The sequence below is a fragment of the Danio aesculapii genome, chromosome 17, assembly GCF_903798145.1.
Source record: "Danio aesculapii chromosome 17, fDanAes4.1, whole genome shotgun sequence".
In the NCBI taxonomy this organism is placed as follows: domain Eukaryota; kingdom Metazoa; phylum Chordata; class Actinopteri; order Cypriniformes; family Danionidae; genus Danio; species Danio aesculapii.
In genome coordinates, this window is record NC_079451.1 from 52,077,636 (window position 1) to 52,102,930 (window position 25,295).

Here is a 25,295-nt window from a genome sequence, read left to right on the forward strand (position 1 = left end):
TACAGAATGTGTTTATTAATATGTGTGTGTTTTCTTTACAAGAGCATGCAATCAGACATACCTGGAAAAAGATGTTTGGAAGCAGCTTAACAATTATTGATGGATTATGTTATGAATTGCATAATGCTGCATCATGAAATCAACAATGCCTTTTGCTTGCATTGATTAAAAAGTGGTTTTTACGTTGATGCATTTGGCAGACACTTTTATTTAAAAAGACTTGCATTGCATTAAAGCAGGTTTCCCTGGCAATCAAATCTACATCCTTGCTCTAACTCTACTGTTTGAGCTGATAAACATCTGATTTTATCATCAAATTAATATTAAATTATTTTTTATTTACTTAATCTTTCTATATTTGCAAAAAAAGAGACATTTTTACTTTGTGTAGTACATTTTACATCTTAGAAGCTGTAATTTTCAATGTTTATAAATATGTATATAAATATGAAAATACAGATCGCAAAAGTGTCTCAAAGTACAATAAACTACAAACTATACCATATTGTTTTATGCAGGTTTTCTGTTGAGACAGTTGCACTTTAAAATGAAGTAAATATTAATAATCTAGAGTTCCTTAATGCTTTTACTATGTTTATATGAAGCACATACCTGATTCTGCATGGTGAAGTATATATCAATATACATATGCACATACATTTACACTCAATTTAAAATGTTTCCTCTGGGTTTGGCAGAGACTTTTTTTAAATCATCGTGTAACAAAATATATCTCAATTTTTATTTACTTTTATTTATTTTTTATTTACATTTAAACAAATGTCAAGAAGTCCATTTGTCTGCACGAGCCTATTGGAAGGGCTGCGAGTTTTATCACAAGTCTGATTTGAGACAAAGATGTCCTGTCTAGAATGTCTTGTTAGGAGAAGGGGGGATGGCTAAACAAAGCATGCAAATTCAGTATTGGAGTCAGCATGATAACCGCCTTATAGGTGTTAGAAACCTGCCCAGCTACTGACCACACAAGTTAATCAACAAAAGGGATTTCTTTGGCCTTAAAGACAAAGGCAGAGCATTTTGCCCGTAGCATTTGCATCACTTTGGCTCAGCCAGTAGTCAGAAAGACACAAAGGGTAAATGTCCCTCATCGCTGGCCTGTAATTAAATGATATAATTAAAAACTTTTCAGTAATATATTGATTATTGTTCATTTGAAACTAGATTATATACATTTATATTTCCACAATAGTTAATAATAACTACATTGTGGACTATATTTTTAATCGGCAGTACCTAATTGCTTTTACTATGCTTCATATGAAGCACATACCTGATTCTGCATAGTGTAGTATATCATTGGCAGTGAGGTTTAAAGTACACATTCATTTATGCTCAGTTTGAAATGCTTCCTCTGGGTTTGGCAGAGATTTTATAATCAAATGGATTCAGTGTTAAGCCATAAGAGCAGTTTAAAGTCAAGTCCTGCAATGGGTCACTCTCGAAATACTGGAAAACTTCCACTTTTGTGATTTGATCACCAATGCATCTCCTCCTCCCAATGGAGAAGATCATCAAGCTGTTGGTCAGGTCTTTATCCAGAGCTCCTTTGTCAAGTTGAAGATGTATATTTTGCTCTAGAAGAAATACTTTAATATTTTTTTGGACTCCTCGAATGCATAGGAATTCGGTGTTTAAAAATGTTTTGTATGTTTGCATATAGAGTCAAATTATTCATACCTCTGGCAAATTTTGACTTAAAGCTGCTTTTATTTAGCCAGCAGGTTTTTTTTTTGTGTCCAGAAATGACCCCAGCTTCTCTCAAAGATATAACGACATGTACAATAAGCATCATTGTGGAACAAAATATTTCTCTGATTTTATTTACATTTGAACACAGCTTTGAGTCAGAATTTGCCTAAGGCATGAATAATTTTGGTCTTGACTGTAGATTACCAAATACATAATGCACAAAGATAGTCTCAAGTACAATTAACAGCTCATCATACCAATTCGTTTTTATTTAGGTTATTATTATTATTATTTTACATTTCGATTTAGTTACACTTTAAAATGAAGTATATTGTAGACTATATTTGTAATCTAGAGCAGTGTTTCCCAACCCTGTTCCTGAAGGCACACCAACAGTACACATTTTCAACCTCTCCCTAATCAAACACACCTGAATCAACTCATCAGAACATTAGAAGAGACTCTAAAACCTGAAGTGAATGGGTCAGATAAGGGAGACATTAAAAATATGTACTGTTGGTGTGCCTCCAGGAACAGGGTTGGGAAACACTGATCTAGAGTACCTAATTGCTTTTACTACATTTCATATGAAGCACATACCTGATTCTGCATAGTGTAGTATATCATAGGCAGTGGGTTTTAAAGTACACATGCATTAATGCTCAATTTAAAATGCTTCCTCTGGCTTTGGCAGAGATTTTATAATCAAATGGCTTCAGTGTTAAGCCATAAGAGCAGTTTAAAGTCAAGTCCTGCGATGGGTTGCTCTCGAAAGTCAGCTGGTGGATTAAAATGGCAGAAATCAGGAAAACCTCCACTTTTGCGATTTGATCGCCAACGCATCTCCTCCTCCCAATAGAGAAGATCATCACGCTGCTGGTCAGGTCTTTATCTAGAGCTCCGTTCTCATCCAGGAATCTGGACGGGTTGAAGATGTCCGGATCGCGCCACTTTTGAGGGTCGTGGTTGACCGACCATTGGTTGATGAAGACCACCGTGTCTTTGGGGATGTGGAGACCTTCGATGGTGACGTCTGAGGTGGTGGAGTGCGGGATGGTGACGGGGACGAAACTGGTGAAGCGCATGGCTTCATAGATGAATGCATCCAGATAGGCCAGATTACATCTATCTTCTATTGACGGGAGTCTGTCACGACCCACAACCTTATCAATCTGCTCTTGAAGTTTGCTCTGAATTGATGGATATTTAACAAGCAGCAGAAGCATCCAATTAAGTGCGGTGGAAACCGTGTCCAAACCTGCACCAATCAAGTCAGACACCGTGCCTTCAGTATGAGCCTCAGTCAAACCTGTTTCCTCATCTGCATGATCAATTACACCAATAAACGCGTCACTCATGTCTCTAATCACCTCAGGATCATAGCTTTGTCTGTGCTCCATGACTTTACCCTTAACAAAGGAGAAAAAGTCTTTATTAAGATCTTTGAAGCTCTGAAAAATGCTTCTTATGGGATTGGGAAAAGATTGCAACCAAGGCATGACGTCCACCAAGCTTCCAGCTCCCACTGTTTCGCCAAACTTATACACGTTTCCTAAGAGTGCCCGGAACTCGAGATCGTCATGTCCGTAGCGCTTCCCAAAACACAGAGCGCAGATTATATTAGCAGCTGCCACTGTGAGTTCATGCGACGGATTAAAATGTCGGATCTTTAGAAATGTTTCCACTAAATCCTCGGCTTCGGCGACAATGTGCTTTTCGAAGGATTTCTTCGTTTGGCTGTTTGCACATGAGAATGCACGAATGGTAGATTGAGCGATTTTTCGGTGCATCTTCCATTGCTTGCTGTAACTGGCAAATGCCATGCTGGTCCCGCCGGAAACGGATTGAAAGGACACAAAGTTGGGTCTTCCTGCGAATTCAGTGCTATGTTGAAGCAATGCATTGCGTATAGCAGACTCTCCATTCAGAACCACAATATCACTGCTGCCCAGTCTGATCTGGTAGACGTTTCCGTATTTCTTTGCCAGTTTTGAGAAGGTGATGTGTGGCATTTGTCCGAGTTGCATGGCGTTCCCAACAAGCGGCCAGGGAAAGGGTCCCGGAAGCCTCTTTTTTTTAAGGGTGATATTTCTAACCCAAAAACAAGCCTCCAGACAGCAGAGGATGATGAACGATGCAATGAGCACCGGTTGAATTTGTCCGCTCCATTCCTTGAGGATGCTGAACTCTGAATCTGACTGCGCCATGATGTCCCAATAGTTGCGTAAGCAATGTTTGTATTAATAACTCCCCATCTTAAAAACAGAGCCTCAATGCCCTGCTGTTTTCTGCCCTCTTCAGTTGTTGGGTTACCCAGAGGATGGGTCAGGTTTTTTTTTTTTTTCCCCGGAGCTTCGGTGTCTGTCCAAAGATGACCAAATTAGAAGAATGCAGATTTCTGGCTCAACACTCTGAGTTATATATCTGTAGAGTAGGAGGAGTTTGGGACACAGGTTTGTTTTTATTCTCCCCAGTTTTCTGGGACTCTCCACCCATTACGGCCGAAGCCTGGATACACACTGGACTCCTAACACATTCCTTGTCCATTCACTGATGCATGACATTTCAGACAACTATGTGTAATCCCACATGAAAAAAAAAATACTTGAGTGTTTTTGAAATATACTATAATAAATGTATTGTACTGTATGCATTGTAGTACCTAATGTTTTGTAAATGAATGCGTCAGCATACAAGTATTACTGAATTTATAAACTGTAATATTGTAGTATACTTACAATTTAATTACAGTCAACTGGTGTATTGTAGTATATTATACCCTATAGTTATAGTAAACAACAGTATTGGGCATTTGTTTATTCATTTATTCACGTTCTTTTCAGCTTAGTTGCAGTGGAATGAACCGCCAACTTATCCAGGATATGTTTTACGCAGCGGATGCCCTTCCAGCTGCAACCCAAACACCTATACACTCTCACATTCACACACATACACAACGGCCAATTCAGCTTATTCAATCCCCCTATAGACCATTTTGAGGGATGTAAACAATAACAATGGTCCTGACGTATTTCCTGTTTTAAATTTTTAATTTCCACAGCTTCTGAGAGTCCAAAAAGTTCAACATGTTGATAAATAATGTTACAATAGCTGTTATGGGCCAATGACATCACATCAAAATGGTCTATAGCGCATGTGTTTTTTCTGTGGGGGAAACCAGAGCACCTGGAGGAAACCCACGCCAACACGGGGAGAACATGCAAACTCCACACAGAAATGCCAACTGACCCAGCCAGGGCTTGAACCAGCGACCTTCTTGCTGTGAGGCAATCGTGCTACCCCTGCGCCACTGTGACACCCGCATTTGTTTATATTACCCTAGTGTTTGTGTTACCATAGCATCTATAGAATCACCCCAACAGCTGTATGTGCAGCTGTTATGTGCAAATTGGCATGTAAAGCATACTGTTAAATAAATGTGTATATGTGTATAAAAAGTAGTGACAATACTGACTACATCACTTCAAAGCACATTAATATTAATTGAAGTTAGATGCTAATGCTGAAAACTCGCTTTACAGAATTCAATAGTCGTTATTCAGCGCACTTTTGTTGATGTTTTAAATTGTTTGAAACTTTAAACATTTTTCCTTAAGACCTTTTTTAGATTGTTTTTTGGATTGTTTGTATTAGATCTGTTAGGCTATAATAATGTTTCTTGCTCTTTAAAGTGTTTTTTGTTGTAAGGTGTCTTTACGTGTCATGTAAAGTGCATAATAATAATAATAATAATGATGATGGTGATGATGATGATGATGATGATGATAATAATAATAATAATTCTGATAATAATATTATTATTATTATTATTAATAATAATAATAATAATAATAGTACTAATAATAATTCTGATGATGATGATAACAATAATAACAACAATAATGCTGATAATAAAAATAATAATAATAATAATAATAATGCTGATGATGATGATGATGATGATGATAATGATGATAATACTATTAATAATAATAATAATAATAATAATAATAGTACTAATAATAATTCTGATGATGATAACAATAATAACAACAATAATGCTGATAATCAGGATAATAATAATAAAAATAATAATAATAGTATTAATACTGATGCTGATAGTGATGATGATAATAGTAATGCTTATAATAATAATGATGATGATAATAACAATAATAATAATAATGCTAATAATAATGATGATAACAGTAATAATAATAATATTAATAATAATAACAATAATAATGCTGATAATACTAATAATTATAATAATAATGCTGATGATAATAATGATCATAATAATAATAATAGTAATAATAATAATAATACAGCCCTACAGAAGACAAAAGACAGTTCAGACTGTTATTATTTATTTATTTTATTTTATTGATGTTGATTAATTAAATCTCTTTGCTTGAGGAACGCTGACTAAGAGTTCAAACTGAAGAAAAGTTATGATGAATATTGTAAAATAAACAATTCTGCAGCATTTATGACACATACAGATGATTGTTTGGCTATTTTTATATCTAATAAATAAATGGTCTGTTTATATGCACGTTTGGAGCAGTACGTGTTAGCGTATTGTACTTTATATACAAGATTATGAAAATAGTCTCCAACGATGGCTGTTGCTTTCTATATAAATTATGTATAGAACATTTTAATATGACTTGCTGTTTAATGTCTTATTAGACTGAATGAAACCATAAACCAATGCTGTCGTTTCATCTTTTACAGAGTGTATTGTCTACCATAGTAAATGAGCTCTTTAGGCCTGCTCTAATTGGCAGGATTTTTGTTTAAAAATGTTTTGATGCCAAATGAATGCTAGTGAAATCGAGTCACTGTAGGAATTCAGTCTGTAACTTTGTTTAATGCTGCAGACAATGAGCAGATATAACAATGGCGTTAAATATGCACCATAACAGTGTGTATTTATCATGAGCTGTAGTTAAGAGTAATGACTGTTGTAGAATTTTAATACGATAATTAGACTTTAAAGATGTGGCTTTTGCAGAAATATCTCTGAAACTTAATGCACACAGGCCATAAAACTAACAATAAGAGACAATGTGCGTAAATGAAGACAGATGCAGACGGTTTGTGTACAATAAAAGTGCCATTTAGATCCTGCATGATTTTATTTTTGTGTGTTTGTGCATGCCAAAATGAAAAGAAACATGTTGTAAATCATCACTTTATTAATTCAACTTGTAGCTTATTTCCCAATAGTAATAAGAAGACATTACTAGACATTACAAAATGATTTTCTTCAGAAAGCTTCATGCACTGAGCTTGCAAAACATTCAGTGTAAACATTTACCTTCATAAATGCAATGTGATACATGAATATATCTTAGCTCTAATTTACTCTGCTGATTTTCTACATGAGATTAAGGATTGCTTTTGTGCATGGATTCACTTTAAAATAAAACAATTGAAAGGTTTTAAATCAGGTTTTTATAAAAATATTAATATGATCACCCAAAATAAAGTTCAATAATCGACACATGCAGCATTTAGGAACATCAATGCATCTTATAGAGAATATATTTTATAGTTGTATAAATGTTTGAATACTTTAAAATACCTGAAGTACATAATCACATTGTTATACAGTTTTATGCAAGCATAATTAAATGCACTTCTACGCCAAATCCGAGTCAGGCTCATAGGAAGTGAAAGTCTTTCCAACAGCTGCTGCCCATTAACATGACTCAACACCATCTACAAACAATTGCATAATGTTGCATAATGTGTCTACAGTGACAGTGGCTTCGCATTTGACCATAAACATTTCATATTGCGACATGATTTTAAAGCATAGAGGATGTTTATAAACATTAAAAGCAATTAAAACATTACTGTTAACCCCGTTCGGGAGAGCTGAAAAATCTCTTCAATTACCTGACAACGTGGATGCAGTTAATTCCATTCATTGCATATTATAAACATATAAACTGTGTGTTCATTAAATATTAAATATACTAGACAGCATTCAGTGCAGCTTTATTATACTCATTATTATGTGGAATACATGTGTTAATTATTAGCCCTCTTGTGAAATTGTATTTATTTACCAAGTGCTGTTTGACACAGATGATTTGTCTTCAGTCATAATAGTTTTAATAACTCATTTCTAATAACTAATTGTCTTTGCTATGATGACAGCACATAATATTTGACTAGTTATTAAGCAAGACACTAGTATTCAGCTTAAAGTGCAATTTAAAGGCTTAACTAGGTTAATTAGGCAGGTCATTGGACAACAGTGGTTTGTTCTGTTGACAATTGGAAAATATTAAATAAAAGACAACCTTAAAGAAAGAAAACTTTCTTCAGAAGAAAACTATATCATAGGAAATGCTGTGAAAATGTCCTGACTCTGTGAAACATCGCTGTATTTAAAAAATAATTACAATTTCACAGGAGGGCGAATCATTTTCCCTTTCGTCTGGATGTTTTAACTCATGCTGGTGAAACCAAGCCAAATAGTTTTCCTCTGAGCTTGGCTGAGATGGTGTAATGGAGCGGCTTCAGTGCTAAACCATACGAGCAGTCCATGGCGAGATCCTGAGTTGGGTCTCTCTCAAACTTGCACTGGTGCAACAAGATGGCAGAGAACAAGAAAATTTCCACCTTGGCGATCTGCTCACCAATGCACCTCCGCTTACCTGTGGAGAAGATCATCACGCTGCTGGTCAGGTCTTTATCCAGAGCTCCGTTCTCATCAAGGAATCTGGACGGGTTGAAGATGTGCGGATCGCGCCACTTTTGCGGGTCGTGGTTGACCGACCATTGGTTGATGAAGACCACCGTGTCTTTGGGGATGTGGAGACCTTCGATGGTGACGTCTGAGGTGGTGGAGTGCGGGATGGTGACGGGGACGAAACTGGTGAAGCGCATGGTTTCATAGATGAATGCATCCAGATAGGCCAGATTACATCTATCTTCTATTGACGGGAGTCTGTCACGACCCACAACCTTATCAATCTGCTCTTGAAGTTTGCTCTGAATTGATGGATATTTAACAAGCAGCAGAAGCATCCATTGCATTGCTGTTGATACAGTATCTTGACCTGCACCAATTAAATCAGTGACTGTTGACTCAACAAAGTCTTTAGTCAGCGTGCTCTCTTTCCCATGCTCAATTATGCCAATGATGGCGTCACTCATGTCACGAGTTACATCAGGATCATAAGTGGCTCTATGCTGGAGGACTTTGTCCTTCACATAATTGAAGAACTCATTATTAATGTTTTTGAAGTTCTGATAAACGCTTCTTACAGGATTGGGAAAAGATTGCAACCAAGGCATGACGTCTACCAAGCTTCCAGCGCCAACGGTTTCTCCAAATTTCTCCACTCTTTTTAGAAGAGTCCTGAATTCTGGATCATCGTGGCCGTATCGCTTCCCAAAACACAGAGCACAGATCACATTGGCAGCAGCGACGGTGGCTTCATGTGCAGGGTTGAAGTGTCGTCCATCAGCGCTCAGTCTTAGAAACTTCTGGACTAAGTCCATTGCTTCGCCTACTACATGTTGTTCAAAAGTCCTTCTTGTTTGGCTGTTCGCCATTGAGAATGCTCTTAAAGTGGACTGTGCGACTTTCCGATGCGTCTTCCACTGTTTGCTGTAATTTGTAAACGTTAAACTTCGACCGCCAGAAATCATCTGAAAAGACACAAAATTGGGTCGTCCTGCAAACTCGGTGCTGTGTTGAATGAGTGCCTTCCTTATCGCCGCATCTCCGTTCAGAACCACTATATCACTGCAGCCCAGTCTGATCTGGTAGACGTTTCCGTATTTCTTTGCCAGCTTGGAGAAAGTGATGTGTGGCATTTGCCCAAGCTGCATGGCATTGCCCACCAGAGGCCAAGCGAAGGGGCCTGGGAGTCTTTTTTTAAAGGTGAGATTTCTGACCCACAGGCAGGCCTCGAGGAAGAAGAGGATGATGAAGGATGCTATCAGCGCCGGCTGAACCTGTCCGCTCCATTCCCGCATGATGCTGCTGCTCTTCAGTCCAAACTCACCCTCCATTATTCTTACCAAAGTTTATTCTTCTGACCAGATGATGAAATAAAATGCTCAAAACTGTTGATGATGTTGAGGTTCAGTTCTGATATCGAATTTAAAAAGTTTAAGCTCCAAAAATTATATACAAAAATCTAAATGCAAGCTCCTATGTTGTCATTTAAATTTGCATTGGGTTCAATTAATTTGGTCGATTTAATTTTCACTCAGAATTTGAGATTTCTTTCACTTTTCCAGGTTAAGCTGAGAGTTTTGTGGGCTGCTGGGTTGGATGCATGTCTTTTATATATGTTTGCAGCACAGGGGGCCGGCCTCCATATACTCTCACTCCTCCTCCTGCTCTTCTGGATCTGCAGAGACTGAGATCTGACAGCATGTGTGCAGCCGAGCACGGGGAAACCACGCTTATTCAGCAGGGGGGGGAAAAAGCGGGAAATTCAGCTTTATTTGGAGTGCACACGATCTGTCGGGGATGTTTATGATTGCACTGACGGTTTGTGGCACATTATGAGCGATGCATTATATAATGATGCATTAGAAAGTTTTGTTTCTGAGCATCTCAACTCTTTTCATCTCGTTATCTGGAACACTGATGTGTTCAGGGATTTTTTTTGCAATCGTTATTTCTGTTCCGCTTTGCGCAGGACTATCAAAAGTTTATTTTTAGCACAATGTGATCATCGACGGCATCCCAGACTGTTTGGGGAATGTTTCATAATAAATAAGTGCTCAGTGCTGCAGACACTCTACACATAAACCCTGGAAATGGCAAAGTATGCATGCAAGGAGTTATGCAACACAAGTACACTCTGAAATTCTGCAAAGTTCTGTGTGATGTGAAACTATAGTAATTTAAATACTCTGTAGTCATTTAAATACAAAAATAAGTAGTAATTATTTATTTAGTAATTATTTAATAATAAATAGTCATTTAAATACTGGAAAGTACACTATAGTGAACTCTATTATACTGTATATATATATATATATATATATATATATATATATATATATATATATATATATATATTATAGCATTTAAATCTTTATGTTAATGAATGCTGCAGTTTACTATAGTAATCTGATGAACTGTAATAAATACTGTAGGTTATTTTGGTTTTTACTAAGTAAACTGTGGTGTGTTGTGGTTAATATATCCTACGGTTGAAAGCATCAGTATTGGGGGATTTATTTATTTATTTTTTATATTATCGTAGCAACTATATGCAATGCAATTGCCACAGCAGATTAACTATTACTGTGGTTAACTTTACTATAAATTACTACAGTATTTTTATATGGATCTAAATATCTGTTTACTTATATATTTAATTTTTTAAATCTGTGGACTATATTTCTTGAGAGATCTCAGTTTCACTGTATTATGATGTTTTATAGCCTCTTTAGTTACATATACAATACAATGATCACTGATACCAGCATCTATAACACCACTTATCCTAATTTTAGAATGATCAGAAACCAATACAACATCAATGATAGTTTTCGTTATAGGGGTAATTCTTGTCGGGTCCATGATAATCTGTTTAAGCACTTATGAATCTCAAAATAATTTAAAATGTTTATACACTGGTGAATCTTGTTTTAACATGTCCATATCCAAGTCAACATGAATTATTAACTCTTTTCCAATTTTAAAATTGGACTTACTTAAAATCCCATCCGGAGTTCAATCATTTTGGTCAGGTGGGCGATAACAAAACTTGCTAAAAATTGCTTAGCTTCAACCGCGGTGCTATCAAAGTCCTTTCTCTCCTTAAACATAACCTCCGATCTATTATATACACATACTCCTCCACCTTTACGATTTCTGTCCCTTCGAATCAAATTATAGTTTGGTATATGTATCTCTGCACCCGATATTGAATCATCCAGCCATGTTTCGCTGCAGCCAAACAGAGATGCATTGGATTCCTGACACAAATGTTTCACTTCACTTATCTTTGGAAGCAGACTTCTCACGTTAAGATGAACCATATGCAACCACTTTAAGGTACCAATATCTCTTAATTCACTTATCTTTGCATTTGTTAGATCCCTTCACGAGTTCACACTTGCAATAGTTTCAGAATAAAGCGTATTTGGCGTGCTGTCCGGGGAGAGGGCTCTGAGCTCGGGGAAGACACCCAAACTCGAGTTATTCCTCTTATCAGGAAACAGAGAGGAATAGGGATTCGAGCGAAGTATCTAGCCCGGCCCCAGAACGCTCCCCCCAGGGTTGTAATGCTTAAGAGGTGAGGTGACGGGGTGGTGGAGGGATGCTAAAGTCGTGAGATGCTGCAGGTAAGACAGCTTTGGTATATATAGGGGTTTGGTCAAGAACTGATTGGATAATAGAACAATTGTCAATGACGTATTTGATACTGAAACTTCTGCGCGTGCTCCTCCCCAAATTTGTTTATAAAACATCACGTAATAAGACGCCTTCTGCTGACCCAACTTCAGGCCTCTGTGTCCTCCAAGAAAATGTAGGATTTTGAAATATGAATATTCATGCGATCCGATTCGTCTTTTAATGCCATCTTGTTATACATATGGCTGACAAAAGTGTTGGGTTGACTGGAGATTCCATCGTCGATGGCCGATAGACATAACGATGCTGAGCCGTCATCGTGATCCTTTGCCCCGCTCCTGTCACAGCAGCAACCCGCTCGTGAAAAATACACACTGAGGCCCTGTGTACATTAATACATCTTAGTTTTAAAATGTCATTTTAGAACGAAAAAGATCCACGTTCTGAAAAACACTCCATCAACACGATACCGCTGAAAACGCACATCATTTACCACACACACACTCTGTCATGCACTGCAGCGTATGCCTTCGTCTGAGCTCCAGGCAGTCAGCAGGTGCTTTGAGCACAAAACCCCAGAGAGCAGTGCACGTCGGACAGTTTATCAAGGATGTAGCGCTGGATGGCGTCTCTCTATAGTTGTTAAACCTGATATTTAATTAATCTTGTCTCTGTCTAACGACTCTTCGCTCTTTTGAATCTATCAGGTAACGTGTCACAGCGTCAGTACACGGCTTCACTCTTTCGCTTTCACGCTTGTGCTTAGTAATTTTAGTTAACCTCAGATACTGTTGGTTGGTTCCTGTTGGTTGTGCACCTTTTTTACCAACCAAGTTTGTGGACGCCATTATAACGACACAGATCACTCTGCCTATTCATGCCAGAGTCCTGCTGAAAAAATGATTGACAGGTGGTCATTTGTGTGTAACTTATCTTTATCTATTTATGATTTGTTTATGGGTAACATTAAGAGCATGCGTATCAGGTAGTTGAAACTGTAGGCTACAAAAAATTAATTATGAATGAATGAATTATTCGTAAATAATTAATTCACCACTGCCTATGATGACGATGCCATCGACCATTGCGATGTTTCACATTAGACATCGTACGATGCCAAATTGGTCGACATCACTCAACCCTACCTGACTAGACTCTATTTTATTAAACTATTATATTCAAGCTATTTTTATTACACTCAGTCTTCTGGAATTCAAATGAAACAGGACCCGTTCAAAAGAAATGAATGAGATTTTGTTTTGATAATTATAGTGATCTTCAGAACTGGAATACATGATACAAATCATGCACAAATCATAAAATCTTTATGATAGTACAGCTGTTGCACATACCTATGGCAACCACGTACACAGTTATTAAAATAAATCATTTAATATCCTTTCAGAGTAATTTAGCATGTCATAAATTGAATCTCCAAGTACAAACAGTTGACGTTTACCACAAATGTCAGCGTTGCGCACCAGAAGGAAACAATAAAGATTATAAATGATCTTTAAGAGCATAATTTGACAGTGCGTTCACATGTCGATATGTGCATCATGTTCTGCGCTCTCTGATCTCATCCAAAGGCTTGCCAGGGTGTCTTTCGGCTATTTTCCTGTCACTATTTCAGCATGAATTTTCACATGTGTTTTTGGGTTTGCAGTCATTGAGAGATGCTTAATTGCAAGCATGCCTTCATACAACGTGCACTAAAGCAGATCCTCTTTCCGAAACCACAATTCAGACACTTTATTCTGGAAGAGAGGACTTGAAGGGGACAGATTATAGGGGTTTTAACGGTTGTGTGTCTGTCTGCAGTGTGTGAATATATCCGACTTCTAATGGTAAAGATGAATTAGTTGCATTTGTTATAAATAAACTTGATAAAAACACACTGCAGAAACACTTTGATTGACTTTCTTTTGAAAATCTCATTTGAAAAACACCTCATTTGCATCTCATTTGAATTTAATGTCACAAATTTCCCCCCAAAAATGTGTCACGGATCAAAATGATTAGTTTAGATTAGATTTAATTAAACTTTATTGTCATTACACATGTACAAAGCAACCAAATGCAGTTTAGGTCTAACCAGGAGTGCAATAGCAGCAAGTGCAGGATACAGGTATAAGTTATAAAGTGCGGTCATGGGAAAAACTATGGTGATATTTACAGATGGATGTACTATGAACATTATATACAGGTTGTATTAGCTATGAACAGACATTAACAATAGATGAATATATGTACAGGTTGCTATTAATAATCAGCCGTATGCAGATAGATATGAACATAATTACAAATGTATATGTACAGTGGATATGTAGATGAACTAGTGCAACGTAGTGCATATGTTAAATAGTGCAGTGATTATGGGGAGTATAAGTTATGAGGAGAGTGTGGGGGTGGGTGACGGGGCAAAAGAGCTGTTCCTTGGTCTGCTGGTTTTTGTCCGGGGGAGCCTGAAGCATCTGCCGGAAGACGGGACAGGAAACTTTGTGGGCAGGGTGAGAGGAGTCCTTAGGAATACTGCGTGCTCTGTGCAGACAGGGTTTCTACTGGATGTTCTTGATGGCTGGAAGGGGGTTTTCACCAGTTTTCACCACCAGCAACGCTCAGCAGCAGAGCAGCTTCCATACCAGACTGTAACGCAGTTGGTCTGGAGCGCAGATCAAAAAATTGACATCACATGGGCAATTATAACGTGCCGAAAAATAAAAAAACGAAATGCAGAATAAGAAACAGATAACAGTTTCAAATAACAAAGACACCTGTCATTTCATTGGTGGTCTGGTGGTCAATCTGGCCTGCCGCGCCATCATCCCCCCCCCCCCCCCCCCCCCCCCCCCCCCCCGGTTCTTCACCACTTTCTAGATCGCATCAGATGTGGCCTGACTACCTGTAACTTTGGCCCGGTGGAAAATGCTTTCCCAGTCCACCCCTGCCTGTCAGTGATCACAGTGATCCACATTTGGTGTTACAAGTTTACACGAGATGCAAATTTTTTGATTTACGCTTACTATTTGTCGATCTATGACAGCAATACCTTTGGCGGGAATCTGATCCCATACAAAGCCTAAAGGGCAGTTTCAAATAGGAATAGGTACTGAAACTCGGTACTTTATCGGTTCAACATTATAAAAGACCGAAGTATCGATAAGCTCTGATGTTAACGGTTCTGCTATCGGTACTGGAGAATTATTGCTGAATAACCATTACTGACAGTAGCATAAAATAATTGATCAACCTTTTCTAATTTGCGATATTTAATATTTGTCTCACATGAGAAGTGCTCGTGTTTCCAGTGAGCGCGTTAAGTATAAAAACCTTCACAGTTCTCGGCTGTGCCCACACTGAGTGCAGGCTTGCGCTAAGCACACACACACATAGTTCGCGACACAGATTCGCGAGCGCACACAGGTCTTAAGCTTGCGGAGTGAACCAAACGAGTTTTATTTCCCAAGTGGACATCGACAATGTCCGTTGAAACAAACGCAACAAGTTGTTTTCTTGTAAAAGCGGAAACACAAGCAATCTGGCTAAGTGAAAGTATCTTTCACAAGTGCATAAAAGGGCACCTATGGTGAAAAATCTACTTTTCAAGCTTTTTGGACAGACATATGTGTAGGTATAGTGTATAGACTGTCATATTGGGGTGATATAAACACACTCAGTCCTTTTTTCTTTTTTCAGTTTAGCAACATAAAAACGATGGACCAATTGGAGCGGTTTTCAGACCGACCGCAACTTTACGTAGGAGAGCGGTGCCCCCGCCCACCAATATTGATTGACAGCTGCATGTTAACATGTCCCGGTAGTAATGTGTATGATCATACCAACAAGACAGGAGGAGCGCAAAGCAACAGCCACGTGTCAGAACAATTATAAAGGAAGACGCTTCAATCCCAGTTTGTGGATGTTATATCAGGTTTATTTTGTACATTAACGTAACAGTTATCCATACAGCAGTGGAGATTAACCTGTATCATGTCACATTTGTGTGCAAAAAGAGTGCAAAGCCAAACTATGTCTGTCTGTCAGTGAGTGTGTCTGTGTGTGTGTGAACTTTGTAACGACATTGTGTGTGACTCATCGTTGCAACTCCACAACAAATGCACCAAATACTCATTGGTAAAGTTCTTACTGTAGTATTTCTCACACGTTACGTGAGATCTGCTTCCTTTAAGTCTGTCTGTTGTCTGAGGCAGCCAAGCGGAGATTGAAGTACATTGACAGGCACGTATGAACGGTGGGCGGGAAAGGCACAGTTTACAAAAACAGCAACAAGCTATTTAGACCTATAAAATACAAACTACTGAAAGCTTTAATAAATAATCTGATGGGTGTTTTGAGCTGAAACTTTACAGACACATTCTGGAGACACAAAAGACTGGAAATCTGTGAAAAAGTCTGGAAAAAGGGGTAACCTAGGTGCCCTTTAACTGCAATGAAAAGTAATGAAATGTTTTTGACTTCCTAGCTACTAACAGTGATGTTACATCATCCACATCTTTGTTCCAGCAGTCAATCACCTAAATTAGTCTAATATTAATAGTTAAATAAACACACACATTCGGTTACAATAAAAACAGCATTTGTTTCTGCAGTAGCCTAAATAAATCTTCAGCATTAATAATGCTTTTACATCAGCTGTATTTACAAATATAGCCTAAAAATAAACTATGCTTAAGAAATGATAAAAAACTGTTTATTTTTACATTGCAAGATGCTCCAAAACTATTAAAAGCCTATTAAACTCCCAAAACACTGTTAACTCATTCATGTGAATGTGTTAATGAAAAATCTTAAACATTATCTGATCATTTAACTGCATTTTGCAACTCAAAGAGGGTATTTTCACCTGCAGTGAGCACAAGAAACCAAGACAGATCCTGACTTCTTCCAGAAAAGGCAAACATGTTGACTTTTCTCCAGAAGAATGGTTAAACGGAGTCATTTTCCTTCAAACCGTTACATCCTTTTACAGGATTTAAAAAAATGGTTTAACAATTATTAGTTTTGTTTTATTTTGTTAATAATAAAATAAAGGGTTGTTAATTCTCTTCATTTCCCAGAGATGAGTTGCGGCTGGAAGGGCATCCGCTGCGTAAAACATGTTCTGGATAAGTTGGCGGTTCATTCCGCTGTGGCGACCCCGGATTAATAAAGGGACTAAGCCGAAAAGAAAATGAATGAATGAATAATTCTGTTCAATTTGTTTTGTTTTTTCATTAAAAAAGCACAACAAAAAGTACCGATAAGAGAACCGTTAAAGTCCCAAACCGGTAGTAGTAATACCGTTAAAACCTTAACGACACCCATCTCCAGTTTCAAAGAGTTATAAACAGTTATTCATGATATATTTTACATCTTGTAAATAGTTGCACTGTAAGTCCCCTTTAAAATGCAATGCTTTTCATGTGTTTACTGCCCTGTGATCTGTTTATGCAGAGTAATATATTCACACTTCTCTTGATTGCATTCATATTTACTGTTTTTAAGCTTTTGGGACTGAATGTTCTGGATGTGAAACATAGCTAGTCTGAGCGCCAGGCTGGAGATAAATGTTCCTTGTTTCCTCACCAGGAGGAGTTTATTTTTGCTGGGATCTAATGACCCTAATTGCAGCGCCGAAGCGTTTCTACAGTCCCAGAGACAGTAGCGTTGATTTTCTTACTGATAGTACACTTTCCTGGATGCAAACCACTGCTAAACGGAGATGTGCTTTTCTTGAGTGAAGAGGAAGGAGAAGCTGCCAAATACAATCAGTTCCAATGTGCTGGAATTAAAGGAGCTCACTGTTTTTTTGCTCCCTCGGAGAGAATAAACATCTTCACAGAAACAGGATTAGATTTCACTCTGCACTGTCACGGGTAAATTAGAGAGAAGAGACGTTGGCACATGCAGTGTGATAGAAGATGACAAGTGACGCTTTGTTGGAAACTTTATTGTGAATGCGATAGGGAAGGGTTTTAATGCATTTATTATTATGCTTTGTAATACACCTTATAATATAGTTTGTTATTTCTATAGAAAAAAAAATATATTTTACAGGTAACAAAGAAACTGCAGTTATTATAAGGCAGTTTAAGCTTGTTTCCAGATTTCTTTTATTACTGTTAGTTTTCAAGCATCTTTATTTTATACAATACATCTTTACATTTTAGAATTTGAATCAGCTTTACATTTATTTACATTACTATATATTTATATGTGCATTTATTATTATGCTTCGTAATGTTTTGTAATTCACCTTGTGATGCATTTCTGATGCTCTCTACAGTATACACTCACCGGTTACTTTATTAGGTACACTTTACTAGTACCCCCTTTTGCTTTCAGAACTGCCTTAGTCCTTCAAAGATTCAACAAGGTACTGGAAATATTCCTCAGAGATTTTGCTCCATATTGACATGATAGCATCACGCAGTTGCTGCATATTTGTTGGCTGCACATCCATGATGCCAATGTCCCGTCCACCACATCCCAAAGGTGCTCTATTGGATTGAGATCTGCTGACTGTGGAGGCCATTTGAGTACAGTGAACTCATTGTCATGTTCAAGAAACCAGTCTGAGATGATTCACGCTTTGACATGATGCGTTATCCTGCTGGAAGAACCCATCAGAAGATGGAGACACTGTGCTCATAAAGGGATGGACATGGTCAGCAATAATACTCAGGTAGGCTGTGGCGTTGACATGATGCTCAATTGGTACTAATGAACCCAAAGTGTGCCAAGAAAATCTCCCCCACACAATTACACCACCACCACCAGCCTGAACCGCTGATACAAGGCAGGATGGATCCATGCTTTCATGTTGATCTGACCTGAGCATCCGAATGTGGCAGCAGAAATGGAGTCTCATCAGACCAGGCAACGTTTCTCCAATCTTCTATTGTCCAGTTTTGGTGAGCCTGTGTGAATTGTAGCCTCAGTTTCCTGTTCTTAGCTGACAGGAGCGGCGCCCGGTGTGGTCTTCTGCTGCTGTAGCCCATCCGCCTCAAGGTTGGACGTGTTGTGTGTTCAGAGATGCTCTTCTGCAGACCTCGGTTGTAACGAGTGCTTATTTGAGTAACTGTTGCCTTTCTATCAGCTGGAACCAGTCTGGCCATTCTCCTCTGACCTCTGGCATCAACAAGGCATTTGCACCCACAGAACTGCCGCTCACTGGATATTTCCTCTTTGTCGGACCATTCTCTGTAAACCCTAGAGATGGTTGTGCGTGAAAATCCCAGTAGATCAGCAGTTTCTGAAATACTCAGAGCAGCCCGTCTGGCACCAACAACCATGCCATGTTCAAAGTCACTTAAATCCCCTTTCTTCCCCATTCTGATGCTCACTTTGAACTTCAGCAGATCGTCTTGACCATGTCTACATGCCTAAATGCACTGAGCTGCTGTCATGTGGTTGGCTGATAAAATTTTGTTTAACGAGCAGTTTGACAGGTGTACCTAATAAAGTGGCCAGTGAGTGTATATATTATATATTTAATGGACTAATAATTCATGTTCAAAAATCATTTAATAACATATTCAAAGACTCAGACTGAAATATTTACTACACAAAATCACTTGTAATCTGATATAAAATGCAATATTTAGTTCCATGCACTACAACACTTTCCCCAAATTTACTAAAACATGACAAGAATTACTAAAGATTATTAAGCATTTTAAGTTTGGCACAGGTACATGTTAGATCAGAATGTGTCCTGCTTGTTTTTTTTCTTCAGAGGATGACATTAATAATTCATACATGCACACTAATAATTTAATTAGTAACATAGTAAAAAATGTCAATATCACAGATCAAAATGTAGTCATTATTTACTAAATACTTTAAAATATTCGATAAAGAGTAAAGGAGGGCTTCACAGAGGGGCTAATATATTTATATATCATTTCACATCATCCCCTTAAATCTAAAACAAGTGCAAATTGTGTTCATAGCTCCTGCAGATGTCATGTGTGTGTTTATTTTGATGACTCCGATACGGCTCTGGGTTAGTAGACAGAGTTACCCAGTGTTACTATCAGAGTTCAGCGCTGCCAAAATCCCATCCTGTGTTTCCACCGATTCACATATGGTCTCTCACATCAGCGTCTGCTATAATAAAAGCCAGCTTCCTTTACGGAGAACTCGTGTGGGTTGCGTGAGGCTGCAGTGATTTAAGATTTAAAATATAATGCATTAGAGATGTATTTTAAAGCATTTGTTGATGTATTTTTTAACTCATTGTTTGCATTACAACAGTTTTTTTTGCATTGCAACTTTAGAAAGCACCGTATGATGCATTTAATCAATTTTACAAGAAACAAAGAATCAGCAAATATTATGAGACATTTTAAGCTTGTTTTCATTTATTTTTTAAGAGAAATTGCAATGCTTTGTTTTTTCAAGCATCCTTATTTTACACAACACACCTTTTAAATTTTAGAATTGGAATCAGTTTATATATATATTTGGCACATTAAGTATTATAAGTATCTCTTTAGTGAAAATTGTTTACTATAATGCATTGGGTATGTATTTTAATGCATTTATTATTATGCTTCATAATGCAACTTATAGCATTGTTTGCACTGCAGCAGTTTTTGCACAACTTTAGAAAGCACTGAATGATGCATTAAATCAATTTTACAAGAAACAAAGAACCAGCAAATATTATAATGCAGTTTAAGCTTGTTATCAGATATTTTTGAAGAGAAATTACAATGCATTACAGTAGACACTGAATTTTATTTAACAGGGACAATGTTCATTAATAAACAGTGAAACTGTAAATAAGCCAGAGTTAGCCACAGCGGCTAATGTTCATCTGTTACAGTATGATTTCAAGCATCCTCATTTTAAACAATACAACTTTCAGTTTTAGAGTTGGAATCAGCTTATATATGTTTTTGGCTCACTTTAGTTAAAATATAACGCATTGGAGATGTGTTTAAATGCATTTATTATTGTTTTGTAATGCAACATGTAATACATTGCTTGCACTACAACGGTTTTGGTGACACTTTATAACAACTACACACTATGGATTATTTATTAAGCATTAGCAAGTAGTTAATTTATTATCTGCTAAGTATTAACTCTAAGCATCTTACAGAAACAGCTACAAGTGCTGTATTTTTGACTTATAAGCGCTCAATGATTGTGTTTTCATACTTTAATTGTTATTTTTTGTTACCTAATTCAGGATTGCATTATTTACAAACCAGTTATTTAAGAATAGTTGGTGCTATTTTAAGATCATTCACAATGCATAAGTAAATGATTAATAAACTATTCAAAAGTACACATATCTTATTATTCAGCCATATTTTAATAGTTAATTTGTTTGTTAATAAATGCTTTAAGTCAACTTCATCCAGTTTTTTGACCTAATCTAAAGTGAGGACTTTTTATGCTTCATAAATCCCTTATAAATGACAATTAAAGGCTCGGTTATATTCTAAATAGGAAAAAAAAAGAAAATAAACAACTTTATTAATTTCTATTTATTTGAAGATACACAAATGAAACTGAATCTGAAATAAATGTAAATTACTGTACAGTTAAAACTTCGCTAAGTAACTTTGAAATGCTGCATCATAATATATTGTCAAGTAATTTTATTGTTGTTATTTTATCCAATTTGATTTAATTGTATTTACTGCTAATTGTATTTTGACACTCCTGTTATCTGGCAGTGTTTAACGTTTACTGTCATTTTATTTTTTAGATAAGATTGCAAAGATGTGTTGTTCATTTGATACTGAGCCTTTAGTTGTCATCAGGGGCGTAGCAACCGAGGGGGTCTGGGGGGATCCGTCCCCCTCACTTTTAGAGATAGACCATTTAGAAACAGGTGATTAATAATTATATGAAGGTATGATCTCAAATGGCCGTCCCCCCCACTTTTAAAATGTCCGCTACGCCCCTGGTTGTCATTTATGAGGGAGTACCCACTTTGTATTAGTTGTTAATAAAGCATTTATTAACATACATAGTAACCATTACTATACGCCTGAATAATAACATATATAAATGTTAATTTGAATAGTTTATTAATCATTTCCTAACTCATTCTGAAAGCCACCAACTATTCTTAAATACAAATGGTTTGTAAATAATATAATACTGAATTTAGTAATGAACAATTAATAAGTATTTATTCACAGAAATATAAAGATCACTTGATGCGAGCAGAATGCATTATTATTTCCATGCTCTATATAGCACTTCTTCTAACGGCGTCTGCGATAATAAGAGCCAGCTTTCTTTACGGAGAGCTGGTGTGGGGTTGCGTGTTTGCCTGCCATTATTCTCTTTAACCTGGCTGTGAAAGGCTGGCCGTGACCCTGACAGGTCGGCAGGTCATGGATTTGGCAGCCGTGAGCGTGTGTGTTGCGGGTCTCACGGTGGACAGGGGCCGACCCTGGTCTGGAGCTAATCATTGTTTACTAGAATCACTTCCACTTTCCAGTGAGCTACTGTCACGCACGGCCCCTGCAGGAGGAGGAGGAGGAGGAGGGAGGAGAGCACTCAAAAATAATACTCAAATAAAAGTGCCTTTACTTGCCAAAAAAAAAAGTGCAAGTAGAGCAAAAGTGTCTCTTTTAAAGTTTGAGTACACTAAAAAGTATATATTTTGCTGCGTGTTCAAACCACTTATTTAAAATGAGCTGTAACAACACAATTCTGCAGATTTTTTTGGGGCAACTTTAGGCTTGAGGCTGTACACTGAAAAAAGTGTTGCATGTATGCATGTATATGTGTTGAATTTAAACAAACAAATTAAATTCAGCAGTATTCAACTTAATTTGATTGTTTAAATTCAGCCAAAATAAATTGTTTACAACCACTCAACGTAAAAAAATTGAGTAAATCCAAGGAATCATCTTTGAATAATTTTTTTCAGTGTAATCGCTGCTAAAGGTGCATCAGTATTGAGCAAAGGCTGTGAATACTGATCTACATGTGATTTTTCAGCTTTTTTATTTGTAATAAATTTGCAACAATTTCTAAAACGATTAAATTAATCATTTTTTTCCAGTGTAGAGTAAAATTATCACTTCTAATCTTTGAGTATAGAAAAATATTAAGATCAACCAAAAACTCTATAGGTATCAAATGTATTTTATTAGCCTTTTGTAGCTTTTGCTGTTGCTGCTTTTACATGTAGATTTTTCTACTTGCCAAAAAAGTATTGCGAGCAAAGGTATCTGTTCTAAAGTATTAGTATAAACTAAAGTAGGAAATATACAGTCAAGAGCGAAATTATTCAGGATTCTGATTTTAATTTAAGTATTTTTACCTTGTTTTTCCACAATGATGCCTCTTTCACTGCAAAAAATGCCATTCTTACTAGTTTCTACTTCAAATATCTTAAAGGGCACCTATGGTAAAAAATCTACTTTTCAAGCTGTTTGGACAGACATATGTGCATGTATGGTGTATAGACCGTCATATTGGGGTGATATAAACACACCCAGTGCTTTATTTTTCAATTTAACAACATAAAAAACGGTGGACCAATTGGAGCGGTTTTCAAACCTTTATGTAGGAGAGCGGTCCCCCGCCCACCAATATTGATTGACAGGCGCGTCATCATATCCTCAGTTTGTTGATTCACGTCCGCCATTTTCAGCGTGAGTCGAAGCGATATCACTAAAGGAACACCCTAGCTCTATTTTTAGATGCAAGGCTCATTGGGCTCAACACAAGATCAATATTCTCCACATTATCGCTCTAATCGGAATTATTGGTTGTATCTTTAGGTAGGTTTGCAAACATGTGTACTTCTCATTGAGTCTACAATATACTTCAGCCGTTTACATTTCTCGCTATCCCAGAAGCTCCCTGTGATCTTAACTAGCATGCGTTTTAGAATTCTAAACATCGGTTTCTATCAGGGTACACTCAAGTCGACGGCTGGGCGCCGCGGACCGCTGCAGAAACCTATGTTTAGAATTCAAAAATGCGTGGCGCGACGATTCGGGACACTTCATGTTTCTGCAGCGCCACAGAGAGTGTCTGGTGTGCCGTGTCGCGGCTTCGAGCGGCGCATCCGGTGCCTCAGTCAAAGTTAATTCAGTGTGCGTGGTTATTAGTCTCTGTGTACAAGCTCGGCACTTGAAACTAGCACACAGTTGGCTGTAAAACTGTACAAAGACACAAATGATTTTGTACTCTCTGCTTGGTCTGTGTCCGAGTCATACATGTACGACTGATTGCTGATCCTCTCACTCCTGCTTCTCCCAGTCTGCCTGTCAGACTCTGTTGCAAACACAGAGTGGGTGAGCTCATGGCCCCGCCCCTTGTTACGTTGGGCGGGAAGCCGAAACTAATCTACATGTGAAGCAACACACCCATAAATCAGCGAGCTGTGGACACGCCCCCAACATGACACTTCTTAACACATTATAATAAACAAATCTGAACTGTGTGTTAAACCGAACCTAAACTGGCACACTCAGAACAACCATAATATTAATATTAAATCATAAAAAAGAGGTCAACTATGTGCCCTTTAAAATTCTTAAATCAAGAAGCATTTTCTAGACAAGCAAACAATATAGTGTTTTTTCAAAATTAATATGCGAAAATTAAATTAGTTTTTCTTTAAAACACAAAATAATCTGCCAGTGGGGTAAGCGAAATAACCTTATATCAAAAAAGAAAAACAAGATTACTTTGGTTACCCCATTGCTGATTGTTTTGTTTTAAGGAAAAAGAATCGCTTTGACTTATTATTTGTGTTTATTATTTAATTTTGGCATATTATTTCTGAAAACAAGACAATATGTATGGAAGGATATTCCAGACAATTTTTAAATGCAATTGCAAAATTTTATTTTCAATTGTATTTTTTAATATATGGACGTATAAATTGTGACAATCCATATGCAATTGCAAATCCTGCATTACCTTTGCATTTCACACTTTCGTGAATGCACAGTGACTGCCACATTTCAAACGAAAAGCAAAGTCCATACAAAGTCTTACAAGCTATGAGCCTGACATATCTAAATAGTAATATTAATTGCTGCATTTGTTTCTTTTTCTCTGCGTCGTGCATGTAACCTCCCAAAACTCAAGTGTAATTGCAAATTCTTTTGCATTTGAATTTCTGCCGTATAAAAACAAACCTGTCAATCAATTGACAGGGTGGGACTATTTTATTGGGTGGGTTTGTATTGGGAACTGACATCACTCACAGTTGACATAGTTGGAAAGACTAAACTAT

At 37.2% G+C, this 25,295-nt stretch overlaps 2 protein-coding genes across 2 annotated transcripts; both read right to left on the bottom strand.

The window, feature by feature from the left end:
* Positions 1-1,812: 1,812 nt before the first annotated feature.
* On the bottom strand, positions 1,813-4,082 carry LOC130244915 (cytochrome P450 1B1). The gene has a single exon (XM_056477491.1). The coding sequence runs from the start codon at positions 3,915-3,917 to the stop codon at positions 2,373-2,375; it is 1,545 nt and encodes a 514-aa protein (XP_056333466.1). The 5' UTR covers positions 3,918-4,082; the 3' UTR covers positions 1,813-2,372.
* Positions 4,083-6,896: 2,814 nt separating this feature from the next.
* LOC130244555 (cytochrome P450 1B1) lies at positions 6,897-9,991 on the bottom strand. The gene has a single exon (XM_056477041.1). The coding sequence runs from the start codon at positions 9,751-9,753 to the stop codon at positions 8,182-8,184; it is 1,572 nt and encodes a 523-aa protein (XP_056333016.1). The 5' UTR covers positions 9,754-9,991; the 3' UTR covers positions 6,897-8,181.
* Between the last annotated feature and the right edge of the window lie 15,304 nt (positions 9,992-25,295).

Coding starts and splice junctions, on each gene's coding strand:
- LOC130244915 (XM_056477491.1), bottom strand. CDS start 3,917: ATGGCGCAGTCAGATTCAGAGTTCAGCATCCTCAAGGAATGGAGCGGA.
- LOC130244555 (XM_056477041.1), bottom strand. CDS start 9,753: ATGGAGGGTGAGTTTGGACTGAAGAGCAGCAGCATCATGCGGGAATGG.